This window comes from Larimichthys crocea, chromosome VIII (genome assembly GCF_000972845.2).
Source record: "Larimichthys crocea isolate SSNF chromosome VIII, L_crocea_2.0, whole genome shotgun sequence".
In the NCBI taxonomy this organism is placed as follows: domain Eukaryota; kingdom Metazoa; phylum Chordata; class Actinopteri; family Sciaenidae; genus Larimichthys; species Larimichthys crocea.
In genome coordinates this window covers 9554486-9567607 of record NC_040018.1, presented here as the reverse complement: position 1 = coordinate 9567607, position 13122 = coordinate 9554486, and the positions used below count along the sequence as shown (strand labels likewise).

At 43.5% G+C, this 13122-nt stretch overlaps 2 protein-coding genes across 3 annotated transcripts; both read left to right on the top strand.

The window, feature by feature from the left end:
• Positions 1-292: 292 nt before the first annotated feature.
• On the top strand, positions 293-7641 carry ercc5 (excision repair cross-complementation group 5). Its single transcript, XM_027281842.1, has 15 exons — positions 293-611; positions 1273-1448; positions 1539-1654; positions 1746-1847; positions 2121-2184; positions 2287-2430; positions 2516-2726; positions 2826-3713; positions 3795-4063; positions 4158-4277; positions 4673-4886; positions 5094-5238; positions 5318-5518; positions 5607-5691; positions 6906-7641. The coding sequence occupies exons 1-15, from the start codon at positions 524-526 to the stop codon at positions 7425-7427; spliced, it is 3345 nt and encodes a 1114-aa protein (XP_027137643.1). The 5' UTR covers positions 293-523; the 3' UTR covers positions 7428-7641.
• A 56-nt stretch (positions 7642-7697) lies between these two features.
• mettl21e (methyltransferase like 21e) lies at positions 7698-11829 on the top strand. 2 transcript variants are annotated; one of them, XM_010735403.3, is made up of 5 exons: positions 7698-8296; positions 9473-9630; positions 9717-9834; positions 9966-10063; positions 10432-11829. In XM_010735403.3, exons 1-5 carry the CDS (start codon positions 8269-8271, stop codon positions 10756-10758), a joined length of 729 nt encoding a protein of 242 aa, XP_010733705.2. In that variant the 5' UTR covers positions 7698-8268; the 3' UTR covers positions 10759-11829. The 2 variants fall into 2 exon arrangements, with proteins under 2 accessions (XP_010733705.2, XP_019117096.1); XM_019261551.2 differs by having other exon boundaries at positions 9470-9630.
• Positions 11830-13122: the final 1293 nt, after the last annotated feature.

Sequence of the window (13122 nt, the reverse complement as noted above, 5' to 3'; positions counted from 1 at the left end):
GGAGAAAGGACTGTTTTATTTTACCGGAGTAGTGTCTCGCAGGCAAAACTTCCTGTCAAGCCTCCTGTCCTATTTTGCAAACTAAAGACGCGGGAAAGACAGTGTGCGCAAATAAACACCCCCCAAAATCGCGACTGTAACATTTACCCAAACTATATGTACATTAACTGTAACATAGCCACATTGCCGACATAGCGGTGTTATAAAAATAAAAAGCCTGACAGGCTCTACCCGTGGGAATAAACCCCACCTCCACTAATAACTGACCCCAGATCGGTCTCTGTGTTGGTTCTACCAGCATTCTTATGACAGCAGCTAAACTCGAAACTGAGCAGAGATCAGAAAATGGATGCTGCTTACAGCCGGATGTGTAACAACTAAATATGACCCGACGCGGAACATTCATGCGCATGTGCTCTACGGAGGAAAAATATTGTAACTACAAACATAGTGTCTGCTGAGGTTTGACTTGTTGGCGGTCAGGTGAGTTTTTGATCGTCAGGTGAGTTTTTAAAACTGCGTCATGGGAGTGCACGGACTGTGGAGGCTGCTGGAGAGCACGGGGAAACCCATCAACCCCGAGACTCTGGAGGGAAAGATCCTTGCAGTTGGTATCCTGACATGATCTGTTCTACCTGTCTCACCTTTCCTTTATGTGTTTACCCCTTAAAGTCACTAGTGATGGGAATTCCGGCTCTTTTTAGTGAGCCGGATCATTTGACTCAGCTCACTAAAAAAGAGCCGGCTCTTTCGGGCTCCCAAGTCGCTCTTCATTTTACCTTTTATAATTCAGGCAAATTTAGATCTGTTTTTTAGTTGTGATTTGTATTTGAACACATATATCACTTGAATTTCAATAATTTGCTGTAGCCAACTGCATTTACAGTTGTAAAATCCTTTGTAACTCCCTAAAACCACCCAATGAACTTGCTTGAAGAACCACTCTGCTACACAAAGCAGATAGAAACGCCTATAAAAACCTAAGCATAGAAATTAAAAAAAAAAAAAGGACAGCTATTGATATTTTATTTTTTACATTTATATAAAAACACACACACACACACAATGTGCTTTGTTAATGCCCACCACTGACATCTGGACAAATAAAACCAAAAATGTTTTTGGTATAGTCTAAATAATAATATATTTTTGCACCACACTCCTGTGTGGCTCACGGACGTTCACTTAAAAGAGCCGGCTCTTTGAACCGGCTCGTTCGCGGCCGACACATCACTAAAAGTCACTGCATTAACCTTAACCGCACACCTCCAGACATCAGTATATGGCTGAACCAGGCAGTGAAGGGGGTCAGGGACCGTGAAGGCAACAGTGTCCAGAACGCCCACCTGCTCACTCTCTTCCACCGCATCTGTAAGCTGCTCTTCTTCCGCATCAGGCCGGTCTTTGTGTTCGATGGAGACGCCCCACTGCTGAAGAAGCAGACTCTGGTACGCCACATAACCCAGTCTGTGTTCATGTCTAAAGGGTTTTTGGATGTTTCTTGACATGTGACACGGTTTATCTGGCTCTCCCTTTAGGCTCTGAGGAGGCAGAGGAAAGAGGAGTTGAGCAGAGAGTCTAAACAGACCAACGAGAAACTCCTCAAGACCTTCCTGAAGAGACAAGCTATCAAAGCTGCACTCGGAGACCGCAGGTGAGAGACGGAGGGATGGCAAAAGAAAAAGCCAGCAGTTCTGCGGTCTAAATCGATGTTTTGAGTTTTGTTTGAAATGTCCCTGCCACAGTAAGGATCCTCTACCCAGCCTGTCCAGCGTGAGGAGAGATGAGGTGGACGACATGTATGTTCTACCAGCCCTGCCAGCTGCAGAGGAGAAGGACAAAAGCAGGTCAGAGGCCTGAGAAAGGTTATCATTAAGCGGTTATTGTGGATAAAAGGGGTGAGAATATCTACAAGTGTTTGGCAAGGAGAACCAGGTTCCCCTCTACTCCCCAAGCCAAGCTTTGTTTTCATGGTCCCCTTCGCATAAACATACATAAAGCCTTTGTGTGTGTGTGTGTGTGTGTGGTTTTATTTCAGGCAAAAAGACTTGAGTGAAAAAAATAATTTTCCTTTCCGTTTAGTCTGTGACACGTTGACATCATGTGTTTCGTTCTGGCAGTTCGGAAGAGGAGGAGGAGGAGAAAGAGCGGGAGGAGATGGATGACAGTTATCACATGTATCAGGTAAGATAATCACATGCACAACAGCATCAAATCATATAATGAAACGCTACCATAAAATAAATGTAGTTTGTGTTCTGATTCTGCCTGTGTTACAAACATAAGGGAGAACTGTACGACGACCCGAACTCAGTGGACATCAACTCAGAGGAGTTCGCCTGCCTGCCTCCTGAAATGAAACACGAGATCCTCAAAGACATGAAAGAGTTTTCCAAAAGACGCCGGACCATGTACCACAAACCTCCAGAGGTAAAGTTCGCACTCACACACTCGCTCATCTCCTCCACCTCCTCCTTCTCTTCGAACACAGACTCTCCTCTTCGCTCCTCCTTAGCAATCCGGAGATTTTTCCCAGTACCAGTTGGCCGGCCTTCTGCAGAGGAACAAGCTGAACCAACGTCTGGTGGGTCTGGAGAAAGAGATGAGCCAGCAGAGCGCCGGCAGCGCTCCACAGCTCTACGAACAGGATGGGGAGCAGCAGAGTCACAGCGTGGAGTCACAGCGACTGGTTTCAGAAGATTATTCCCACTATATTCTCATCAAAGGTGATGATATGTTCACAGCCTGTTAGGATTTTTTGCAGGAAAATCATCAGTTGCCTGATTATTTCATATTTAAAACACCTCATCATTTTTCCTTCATAGGCTCTAAAAAGAAGAACGAGACTGCTCCCGAGAGTCAACTGGCAGCCGCTCCGTGGTCTGGTGGCTTCCTTTCGGGCAGCAAAAGACGACCGGCAGGCAGACCCGAGCCCCTGTGGCGCCCTGTTTGTGAGGAAGAGGAGAAAGCGCATGCTTCGTCCTCTGAAGACTCCAAACCCTCTGTCTTAAAACCGTCTCAGGGAGACAAGTCACTACCATCACCTCGTACTCTCCAGGCAATCCAGGCTGCAATGAACAACAGCTCGGACGAGGAGAAGGCGGACTGGGATAAGAGGGGGGGTAGTTTGTCCCCACGTACTCAGCTGGCGATCCAAAAGGCTCTTGCAGAGGACGACACGGCTGAACACGGGACTCTAATCGACAGCTCATCCACCAAAGCGCAGGCGAATATTGATCGTCCTGTGCCACAAGTGGTCATCAGCAGCTCAGAGGAAGAGCCAGAACCTCAGGATGTGAACTCGTTACTGAGTGAAAAAAATGATTTTAAGGTGAACCTAACAGGACAAAGATTAGACGTGAAAGACAGTGTGTTAAATAGTAGTTCTGAGGATGAGATAGAGGAATTGATTGGACGGAGAAATAAAGCGCTTCACTTTGCGGCGCTGCAAAATCCTCCGAAGAGAGAGACGAGGTTAGAAGAGGAGACAGAGAAAGGACAAGTGTCAGACGCCGAGCAGCGACTGATCACAAAGAATGGGGTTCAACCACAGGGTGCTGCTGCTTCTAATCAAAACTCAATATCCATCAATAACTCCAATCAGATACTCGGGAATCTTCTCAGTGTAGAGACTGAATTGCGTCCTGTGCTGTCCGAGCAGAGGAGTGACAAGACTCCTGAAGGAGATCGCAGTGAGGAGAGCGAGTCAGAAGGTACAGTCAGTTTAAGATCACACTCATTCACAGTTTCTTGAATCATTATATACTGAAGTGCTTTTTTTGTGTTTTTTCTAGAGAGCTTCATCGAGGTGTCAGAGGAAGAATTTAAAGAGGATGATGAAGATGATTCACTCGTAATGATCAGAGATGAAGGATCTCCAGATAAGCTCCATAAAGAAGAAGAAGAAAGTTCATCAGAGGGTCCCAGCAGTCCAGATGCTGCTTCCACATTAGAGGAAGACAAGGACAAGGGGAGACAGACCGAAGAGAAAGAGCTGAAGGAAGGAGCGCAGACAGAATCCAGCTCCACTCCAGCGACTAATGAATGGGAACACTTTGACGCAGTGAGCAAAGCCGTGACGTGTTTGAACTGGAGAGCTGAGCTGTTTAATGTGTATGAGAATGGGGATGATACAGTTTGTGTGTGTTGTGCTGCAGGATGAGCTGGAGGCTCTGGAGAGCTCTCTGCAGGTGGAGCAGAGCAGCCTGAGGGAGCTGAAACAGCAGCAGGAGAGGATGGCCAACACGGTCACTGGACAGATGTACCTGGAGAGTCAGGTGAATCAACACATATGGGCACCTATCCCTCAAAAAACAGTTCAATTATTATCATAGGAATCAAATAATACAGTACACCTGCATACACTCTGTCATTAGACTGAGATATGACAACCCAGAGAAGAGTGTAGACCGACTGGTGGCTAAATTAGTTTGTGGTGCCTCTGCCAAACATTCCCACAGAGAGAGACATGCAGTCTCCCGCTTGTGTCAGCCTGTCAGCATTTTCTGGTATCTCTGGGATCATACACACACTCATCTCAGATGAGTGTTAAGTTAAGATCACAGGCCAAAACCTATTTAATCCGTATTCATCCTGGCAAACAGTAGCAGTGTCATCAAGAAATCAAACGACATGGCGGCGACATGGTGACCGTTTTCCTCCTCGATATCAGGAGCTGCTGCGGCTGTTCGGCGTGCCGTTCCTGGTGGCGCCGATGGAGGCCGAGGCTCAGTGCGCCGCCCTCGACCGCGCCGACCACACGCACGGCACCATCACGGACGACTCGGACGTGTGGCTGTTTGGAGGGAGACACGTCTACAGGAACTTCTTCAGCCAGAACAAATATGTCGAACACTACCAGTACGCCGACATGCAGAACCAGCTGGGTCAGTGCTCACTTTGTATTTATGTTTACACATATTTGTAGGCGTTGAAACTGTACTAGGATGATATATTACCATGCTAATCTCATGTGTTCACATTGCATCAATCAGAGGGACTTGTTGACTAATGGGCTGTCAGCAAACCGACCAGTCAGAGTGTGTGAATACTTTACTGTTCTGTCTCTTCACCTCTTGTTTCCGTTTTCTCAGGTCTGGACAGGGCTAAAATGATAAACCTGGCTTACCTGCTGGGAAGTGACTACACAGAGGGCGTGCCCGGGGTCGGATATGTGACTGGCATGGAGATACTGAATGAGTTCCCAGGGCCAGGCTTAGAGCCACTCATACAGTTAAGGTGTGTGTGAAATGTATTCAGTGATAGCGGTTTGTGTTTCTAAAGGCTCATTAGCTCACTGATCGTGTCTTCCGTCTAGTAAATGGTGGTCAGAGGCTCAGGAGAAGAAGCGCCTGGTGGCTGATCCTCGGGACACAAAGGTTAAGAAGAAACTGAGGAGTCTGAAGCTGCATCCTGGCTTCCCCAGTCCTGCTGTGGCTCAGGCTTACCTGGAACCTGCTGTGGACCAGTCGGACAGCTCCTTCAGCTGGGGACGTCCACAGCTCGACATGATCAAAGAATATCCTTTCTCTCTGAGCGTGGATGTTTTTGGGGGTTTTTTTGTGCGTGTGTGTTCATGGATATGAGTTTCCTTAACAGTATTTTACATTCTGCCTGAGTCGTTTTGGTTGGAACAGTCGGAAGACAGAAGAGACTCTTCAGCCTGTGATTAAACAGCTCAACACTCAGCAGGTAACTGAGACATAACTCAACCAGGGACACTTTTACACTTAACACATTAAAGTCCCCAGAGACATTTCTTTTACGGTACTTAAAGTACTAGCAGAGCTAAGCACAAATCATTGTGACATTTTTCAAATCAGTCAAAATATGAAGCTACAGCACAAGTCTTTCTTGACATCTTTTTTTTTTTCACTTATTTTTTTTATTTCAATTTTTACAGCTTATACAGACATATATGTAGAGTCACATTTAGTCTGCTGTTTTTCATTTATGATCTGCTTAATCCAGCATTAAAGGATATGCAACAGGTTAGATGTGTAAGTTTCATAATTAAACAAGAATAGCACACAAACATAGCTATAGGTAATTACATAATAAGTAGTGTAAATGAAAGTAAATAAAATAAGGTGAAATAAAATAAAGCAAAATAATATAGAATAAAAATAACATAGCTTTTACCGCATTAATACGGTCATGGCAGGTCTGTGATCTGTTAACAAATACATCTTTTTGAAGCCTCAAGGAATAAGTTATTTGTTCCATATGATAGATTTCCCATACTTTTAACCATTTAACTGTAATACATTTAAGAGCTGCAATCAGTAATATTTGTAAAAGGTATTTTTTCCCTCCTCCAATTATGTAATTTGGTATTAGTCCAAGCTTTACCATCTTGGGATCTTTTATTAAAACTTTTTCTGAAATACTTTTCCAAGTGCTTCAAAGACCTCATCTCAAATTTTTTTCAGTTTAGGGCATGTGACCGACAACTACTCCAGCATCTATCTGAGTGCGTGGGCCCCATTTTGGATATAATTGCTGGTGTCCTAAATAATCGTATTATTATCTTCCATCTGAATGAGTTAGTTACTTGGTGTGACATCTTTTTTTGAGTTAGTCACAGGGCTGCTTTTTTATTTTCCAGGAAAACATCCCCAGAACAGACAGTAGGTTAGGATTTTCATACACATACACATGTATTCTAGACTGTGTATGGTCTGTAATATAGATTCAATATATTACGTTAATATTAACCATAAGTAATTAGTAAACTGTTGGAATAGTTAGCACTGGCTAAATGTAATGAGTTATGTAACAAATGGGTATACGGTTTAAATGTCATGCTTTGGTGGTAGTACTACAAAAACAAAGTTGACCAAAACAACCTAAACTGAGAGTTCAACTGTATAAAAATATCATTTATGCCTTACCTCACTGTTCAGACTCAGCTGCGGATCGACTCATTCTTCCGCATGGAGCAACAGGAAAAGCAGGCGATCCGCAGCCAGAGACTTCGCCGAGCAGTCACCTGCATGAAGAGAAAGGAGAGAGAAGGAGGAGAGGAGGAAGAGGAGGACAGTGAGGAGGAAATGCCATTCCCATCCAAGAGAGGGAAGGCGACAAGCAAGAGTCCTAAGAAAGGAGGAGATGGAGTTAGAGAAGAGGCGAGGTCTGCAGCAGGAGGAGGGTTTCTGGGGTCACAGGTGATCGTCGAACCTCCTCTAACACCTTCGAAGCATGTGGGCACCAGCCAGGAGTCCCCATCAGTGAAGAACGTCCCCCAGCCTACGAAGACCCTTCCTCAGAGAATCAGCAGCAGCAGCTCTGGTGAGGACAGCGACGGTAGCGGTGAAGTCGCTATGGTTACAGCTCGATCTGTGTTCGAGGGTGGCCGACGAGGCCGCGGAGCAAAAAGCACAAGAGGGAGAGGAAGCACGAGAGGGAAGGGAAGAGGGAAGAAGTGAACTTCAAACACAACATTAACATAAATTGCTGTTAAACAACATGAAGAACGAAACATTTCCAAATAATGTCTGATAAAATATTTGATATTTAAATGTGTAAATGAGTCATGAACTGTGATGAATTGAGCTTTTTCTGTATTATAGAAAACATATTTTGTACTACTGATGTGACCGTAGCTGAATAATAATGTTTTGCATTAAATTTGTGAATTAGTTTCCAGCGCCGCTCCGTTTTTATACTTTTATACTATACTCTTGTTGATGTGTTAACTTTTAGACCGAGACAGGTGCAACTCTTTGGCGCCACACATCCCTTAAGTTTCTCTGAGGTTGTATTTCAGTCATCTTCTGCTTCTGTGCACACTCCCTCCCCCACACATAAACATAAAGGCTTTAGCACAAGCAGGAAAAAAAAAATCATGTGTTTCTGAATTTTTACACCAAGTTCTATTTGAACTTGTTAGTTCAATTGTCTATATCTATCTGCCTTTACATAAAAACACGACTCCCGACTGACAGTTCAGCAGTCGGACACAGCAGCTGTTGCTGTCCATCAGCATTGGAGAGGGGGTCAAGCATACCCAGAGAGAGATAGAAATGTGTGGTGCAGCTGAGGGTCAGGGCAAGGTGCTTGGACAAGAAGCTGGAAATCGCTACATTTGTGTGTAACTTAAAACCACAGGAGGTCGACAGCCTGTTTGAGCTCTGCATCCCAATTGACCCAAATCCAAGAGACCACAAACCGGGAACAGCAATTGTCTGCGCGCTACGTACACCTTCTCTTCTGGGCATACTCGCCCTCCTGCTTGGACTCCTTCGGACACTTCAACAGTCTAAGACCATGGAGGACTCCAACATCAAAGAGGAAGGTGAGAGTGTGGAGTAACATTTTCTTTCTAATTTCAGTGTCAGTATTCATTGCTGTGTTTTTTTTTTTTTTTTTGGAACAAGCAAATGCTTCGGTGTATTAAGCATTTCACAGGTAGTATGCATGCACTCATTCAAATCCCTTGAACCATCTGAGTGTGAATCTAATGTGACAGCTTGTCAGACATGTGGCTGTGTTGAAATATTTATTTCCTGCAAACAACTGCATCCCTCTTTGATAATGACACGTATAACAGAGATATTTATACACACAGAAGCTATAAATCGAGCTCCTGATCATGCTGACCCCATTTAACCATGGCATTGTGGCTCTGAGGGTTCCCCTGACCTTTAAGCCAGTGTGACATAACTGAAGCAGTGTGTCAGAGGCACGGAGTAACCGTTAGCACTGACACATAGTTGCAGTTTGACACACTGGCACAGTCACGGACAGTCAGACCAGAGGGGTATTATGAGCCTTAATGTGATTTATTTATAGAGCAAGGGATTAAATATTACCTGTAATGTGATATCAAAGAAAAACAACAGGATTAATCATGTGCCTGATAATAGAAATGCAACTAATACAGCTGTTATCAAGTCCCTGTTATTCCAGATAATGCAGAGCACGCACTGTGCCGAACTATTTTCATAAGAATTACTGCAGTATGTCATCAAATTTATAAGCAAATCGAGCAATTACATGTCAGTAAGTCTATGCTGGATTCATTTGGGTCTACAGCTTTAATATGTACAAGTCATGGTAATATAATGTGACAACCTTTTTCACAGCCTGTGCTGACCCTGCATGTCAAAATGGCTGCTGTGAAAAAGGTGCAGCTAATAACATTGATCACAGCTTATATTACAGTCAGTAGATGATGCCAGAATACATGATGTCAGGGGTTTATCTAGTCTTATTGTGATTAATCAAACCTTTGTTGTCAGTATGTCTGCTGTGTAGGCGCCCTGGTAGAGCGTGCAACCAATGCACTGAAGGTTAAGTCCGTGCTGCAGCTGCAGGTTCCACTTTGGTCTGTGGTCTTTGCTGCTTGTCATCCTATCTCTGTCCCTGCTATGCATTCTGTCCTCAGCTGTCCTGTCAAACAAAGGCATATATACAGTATGTGTCAGACTGTGTTATACCATACCTGTGTCTCCTGTGGTTACCAAAGCAGGAGCTGCTGTGGATGCAGAGCTAGCCAAAGCCATAATGTCTCGGCAGTTCCACCCCTCTCTCATTGGTCCGGAGGCCTGGGAAGGATACATGTTTTCTGATATGGAGATCCGTATCAAAGAGTCCACAGACCTCTATGGAGCTGTACTCTGGCCCTCGGTACGCCCAAACTTATATATTATCCTGATATGTATGATTATTTCTTTAGACCTTTGCCAGTAAAAACTTGTTTCTTCCCTCAACAGGCGATGGTGTTATGTTATTTCTTAGAGAACAATCTGGACAAATACAACCTGACAGATAAGAATGTGATTGAACTGGGTGCTGGAACTGGGCTCGTCAGCATCGTATCCAGTTTGTTAGGTATGGAAAACAAACCAATCCAGCGATGAGCTTCTGTAGTCTCTTATACACTGAATCTTTCATTTTTCTCTCTGTCTGTTGCCTTTTGTATCTCATTCCCTCTAACACTTGACTTCACTATCTCTCTGCAGGCGCTAAGGTGACCTCCACTGACCTACCGGATGTACTGGGAAACCTCAGGTACAATGTTGTGCGCAACACCAAGGACCGATGCAAGTACATCCCTCTGGTAGGTTTTTATTTCTTACTTAGTTAACTGGGTTAATAACATATGAAATATTCAAAAATCAAGCTGAGGTACTGTTGGCTATGGAAGCTCAGAACAGCCATGATTGCTTTTTTAATTCAGTAATTGGGTTATCTTGACAAAAGCATACCATAAACCTTTTGGTTTTTTCTTGGCTTCCGTTGATGAAAGCAACGATTAGCAATACATGTTGCATTGTGTTTCAGTTGTGTTTCTAGTGAAGCAACCAAAGATTGATGATGTAAAACATCCTAAGAATAAGTAAAAGTTTAAAATAAGGGACAGAACATATTAGTTTATAATTAGTTTCATAATAGTGCACAAATAAACCCTGGATCATGTGTTTCCAGGTCACAGAGCTCATCTGGGGTCAGGAGGTGGAGCAACGTTTCCCACTTGCCACACATCGTTTCGACTACATCCTGGCAGCTGACGTTGTGTACGCTCATCCTTACCTGGAAGAGCTGATGGACACCTTTGACTACCTGTGCCAGGAGAACACACAGATCCTGTGGGCCATGCGCTTTCGCCTGGACCCAGAGAACAGCTTTGTGGATCGCTTTCGTCAGCGCTTCCATGTGGAGCAGCTGTATGACCTCCCCAGTCTGAGTATCAAACTGTACCGAGCCTGGAGGAAGGACGGGAGGACCAAGAACCAAGGACAGGCTGCTGCCTGAAAAGTTAAAAAGACAGAGAACACACACGGTGTTACTGGAAATGTTTTAATTTATTCTGTAATGTAATAAGTGCTGTCATGGATCACATGTACAAATATCTTAATGTCAGTTTAACATAATGTCAAGCTGTGATCCATGTTTTTACATATTATATTATATGATTTGCAGTATTTGGTGAACTCTTTGTCAATACAGATAATTTAATATAATTGATTTGAATATTATTATTGTCATTGTTATTATGAAGTACCATTTAACATCAGCGCAACTTCCAAGACAACGACCGAATTCAGTCTTCAACAAAAGCTAAACAGATTTATCGTAGAGCTGCATTCCATTTGGTAAATTTGGCAACTCCGTATCTGCCTGGATACACTCAAGCTTCTTTTTTATGAACTGGGTTGACATCCATCAGAAGCACATACTCACACTCCAGGCCTTGGCTGTGTTTTGGTCCAGTCAGCTCACAGCAATGATGGTCTTGATCTTTCCAGTGGATTTCTGATGAGCTTGTGGATTTTATTTAGGAGGCCTGTTGCTAGGTGACCTTACATGCACAATATGATCAGGTTTTATGACCGCAACGCGTGCCAGCTTTATCAAGGACAGAAGGAGCATAAAGCTATGCCAGCGTCTCAAGAACTATTGAGTTGGATTGCCTTTGATGTTGGAACAGTCACTAAGGAATCTCTTATGACGGATCCTGTGGGGACCATGAATCACTGGAGAGTGGACATGATAACATTAATACCAGCCTACAGCAAGTGCAGCTGAGCTTTAAAGTACAAACTGAGGCCGGTGAAAGTGCAAAGCCAGGTGTGACAAGAGAACAATGAGATGTCCTGAAAGGGACACCGTACAGAGGATAAACCCTAGGACGGAAAATAACGTGACACTGTGAAAGTGACTTGTAGTGATGAACCTACAGAGAATTATCACCTAAATTTACATCTCCGCTCAGCTTTACACAGTTTTAAGATTTTAAAAGTTTAAAAATCAATAAACATGACTTAAAATAAACGATAAAGTTGTTCCATAGCTGCTGGATGTGTAAATAAACACCTGTTTGCTAACCAGGTCGATGTCAAAAGGTGATGATGTTTCATTGTTGTGTTCACAACTTGTTGCCCCCGCCCCTGAGAGGACAAAAAAATCAGTTATTGCATGTTTCTAAAGAAATTTTTTTTGGCCTTTTCAAGCTTTATTTCTAATAGAGACAGCTGAAGAGTGACAGGGAACGTGGGGAGAGAGAGACGGGGAACGACATGCGGGAAAGAGCCACAGGCCCTTGGCTTCCACAGCAAGGACTGAGCCTTTGCACATAGGGCGGCTGCTCTACCGACTGAGCTAAACACCGCCCCAGTTATTGCATGTTTAACATGGTGACAGATGTAGTTTTGTTGTTTTATTCTCCAGAAGCTGAACTTTAAGCACAGCGTGACATCAAACCGTTTTTTAAACAATGCTTGTAAATATATTTAATCATTTTTGGACTCTTAGATAATGTTCATCCTGACCTTTGCATGATGATGTGCAAAAAAAAGCCCAACATGATAATAGTGTGGGATCACTGCACATTTAAAAAACATCTTTAAAAATTTTTCCATTAATCAAATTTAATTAGCAAATAGATAAGACTTCTTTGGGTGACATTTCACCAGCAAAACACTTTAAGCAGGTCAAATTAAAGATCACGTCCATATTGGGAAGTATGTGCTGTGTCAGTAACATGAACACCAAAAAGTCCCAAACAAATTTGAGCTTGATTATGTTGGAGTAAGTACCGGTGACGTGTGACCCATTAAATCCGATATCTAATTCTTGATTCCAAATCCTGAGACATTTTCTGCCTTAGTCATTTCTTGTCTTTTTGCCACCGTGATGAATATGTGTTGTTTGGCTGCATGGATCAAACAGGTGTAGAAAGGGTATCTGTGTGTATCATTGTCAAGACAAACAAATACCCAACAGCTGAACACTGGTCTGAGGCTTTGGAGATATATTGGTTAACTAGATCATTCTTTCCACGGTCTCTTGATAGCAAACAATCGTTTGCTGAGAGACAGATGCTGCCTGACATCAAGCTTTAAAACTCCAGTCTTTTACTCACAACAAGCCTCCACATCAACAACACAGTTGGGCACTGCGCATTAATGTGTCAAACGCACCCTAAGGTCCTGGATGGATTTCAAATTTTGGGATGTGAGTGGAATTAGATTGATGATACCTAAAACTAAGAGGTGATCATTCATGGTCAAAGAGGGTTCAAATGCAACCTAATTCAGGTTTATATTATGTGACCCCACTTCTTCCTCCTGAGGCGGGGGGGGGGGGGGGGGGGGGGTGATAGACAGAAACTGCATG

Excerpts from the sequence above, each read along its gene's own strand:
- ercc5 (XM_027281842.1), top strand. The coding sequence starts at position 524 with ATGGGAGTGCACGGACTGTGGAGGCTGCTGGAGAGCACGGGGAAACCC. Across the intron at positions 2,727-2,825 it reads CCACTATATTCTCATCAAAG|GCTCTAAAAAGAAGAACGAG; the intron begins GTGATGATATGT and ends TTTCCTTCATAG. Across the intron at positions 5,239-5,317 it reads GAGCCACTCATACAGTTAAG|TAAATGGTGGTCAGAGGCTC; the intron begins GTGTGTGTGAAA and ends TCTTCCGTCTAG.
- mettl21e (XM_019261551.2), top strand. The coding sequence starts at position 8,269 with ATGGAGGACTCCAACATCAAAGAGGAAG. Across the intron at positions 8,297-9,469 it reads CTCCAACATCAAAGAGGAAG|CAGGAGCTGCTGTGGATGCA; the intron begins GTGAGAGTGTGG and ends TGGTTACCAAAG. Across the intron at positions 10,064-10,431 it reads GATGCAAGTACATCCCTCTG|GTCACAGAGCTCATCTGGGG; the intron begins GTAGGTTTTTAT and ends ATGTGTTTCCAG.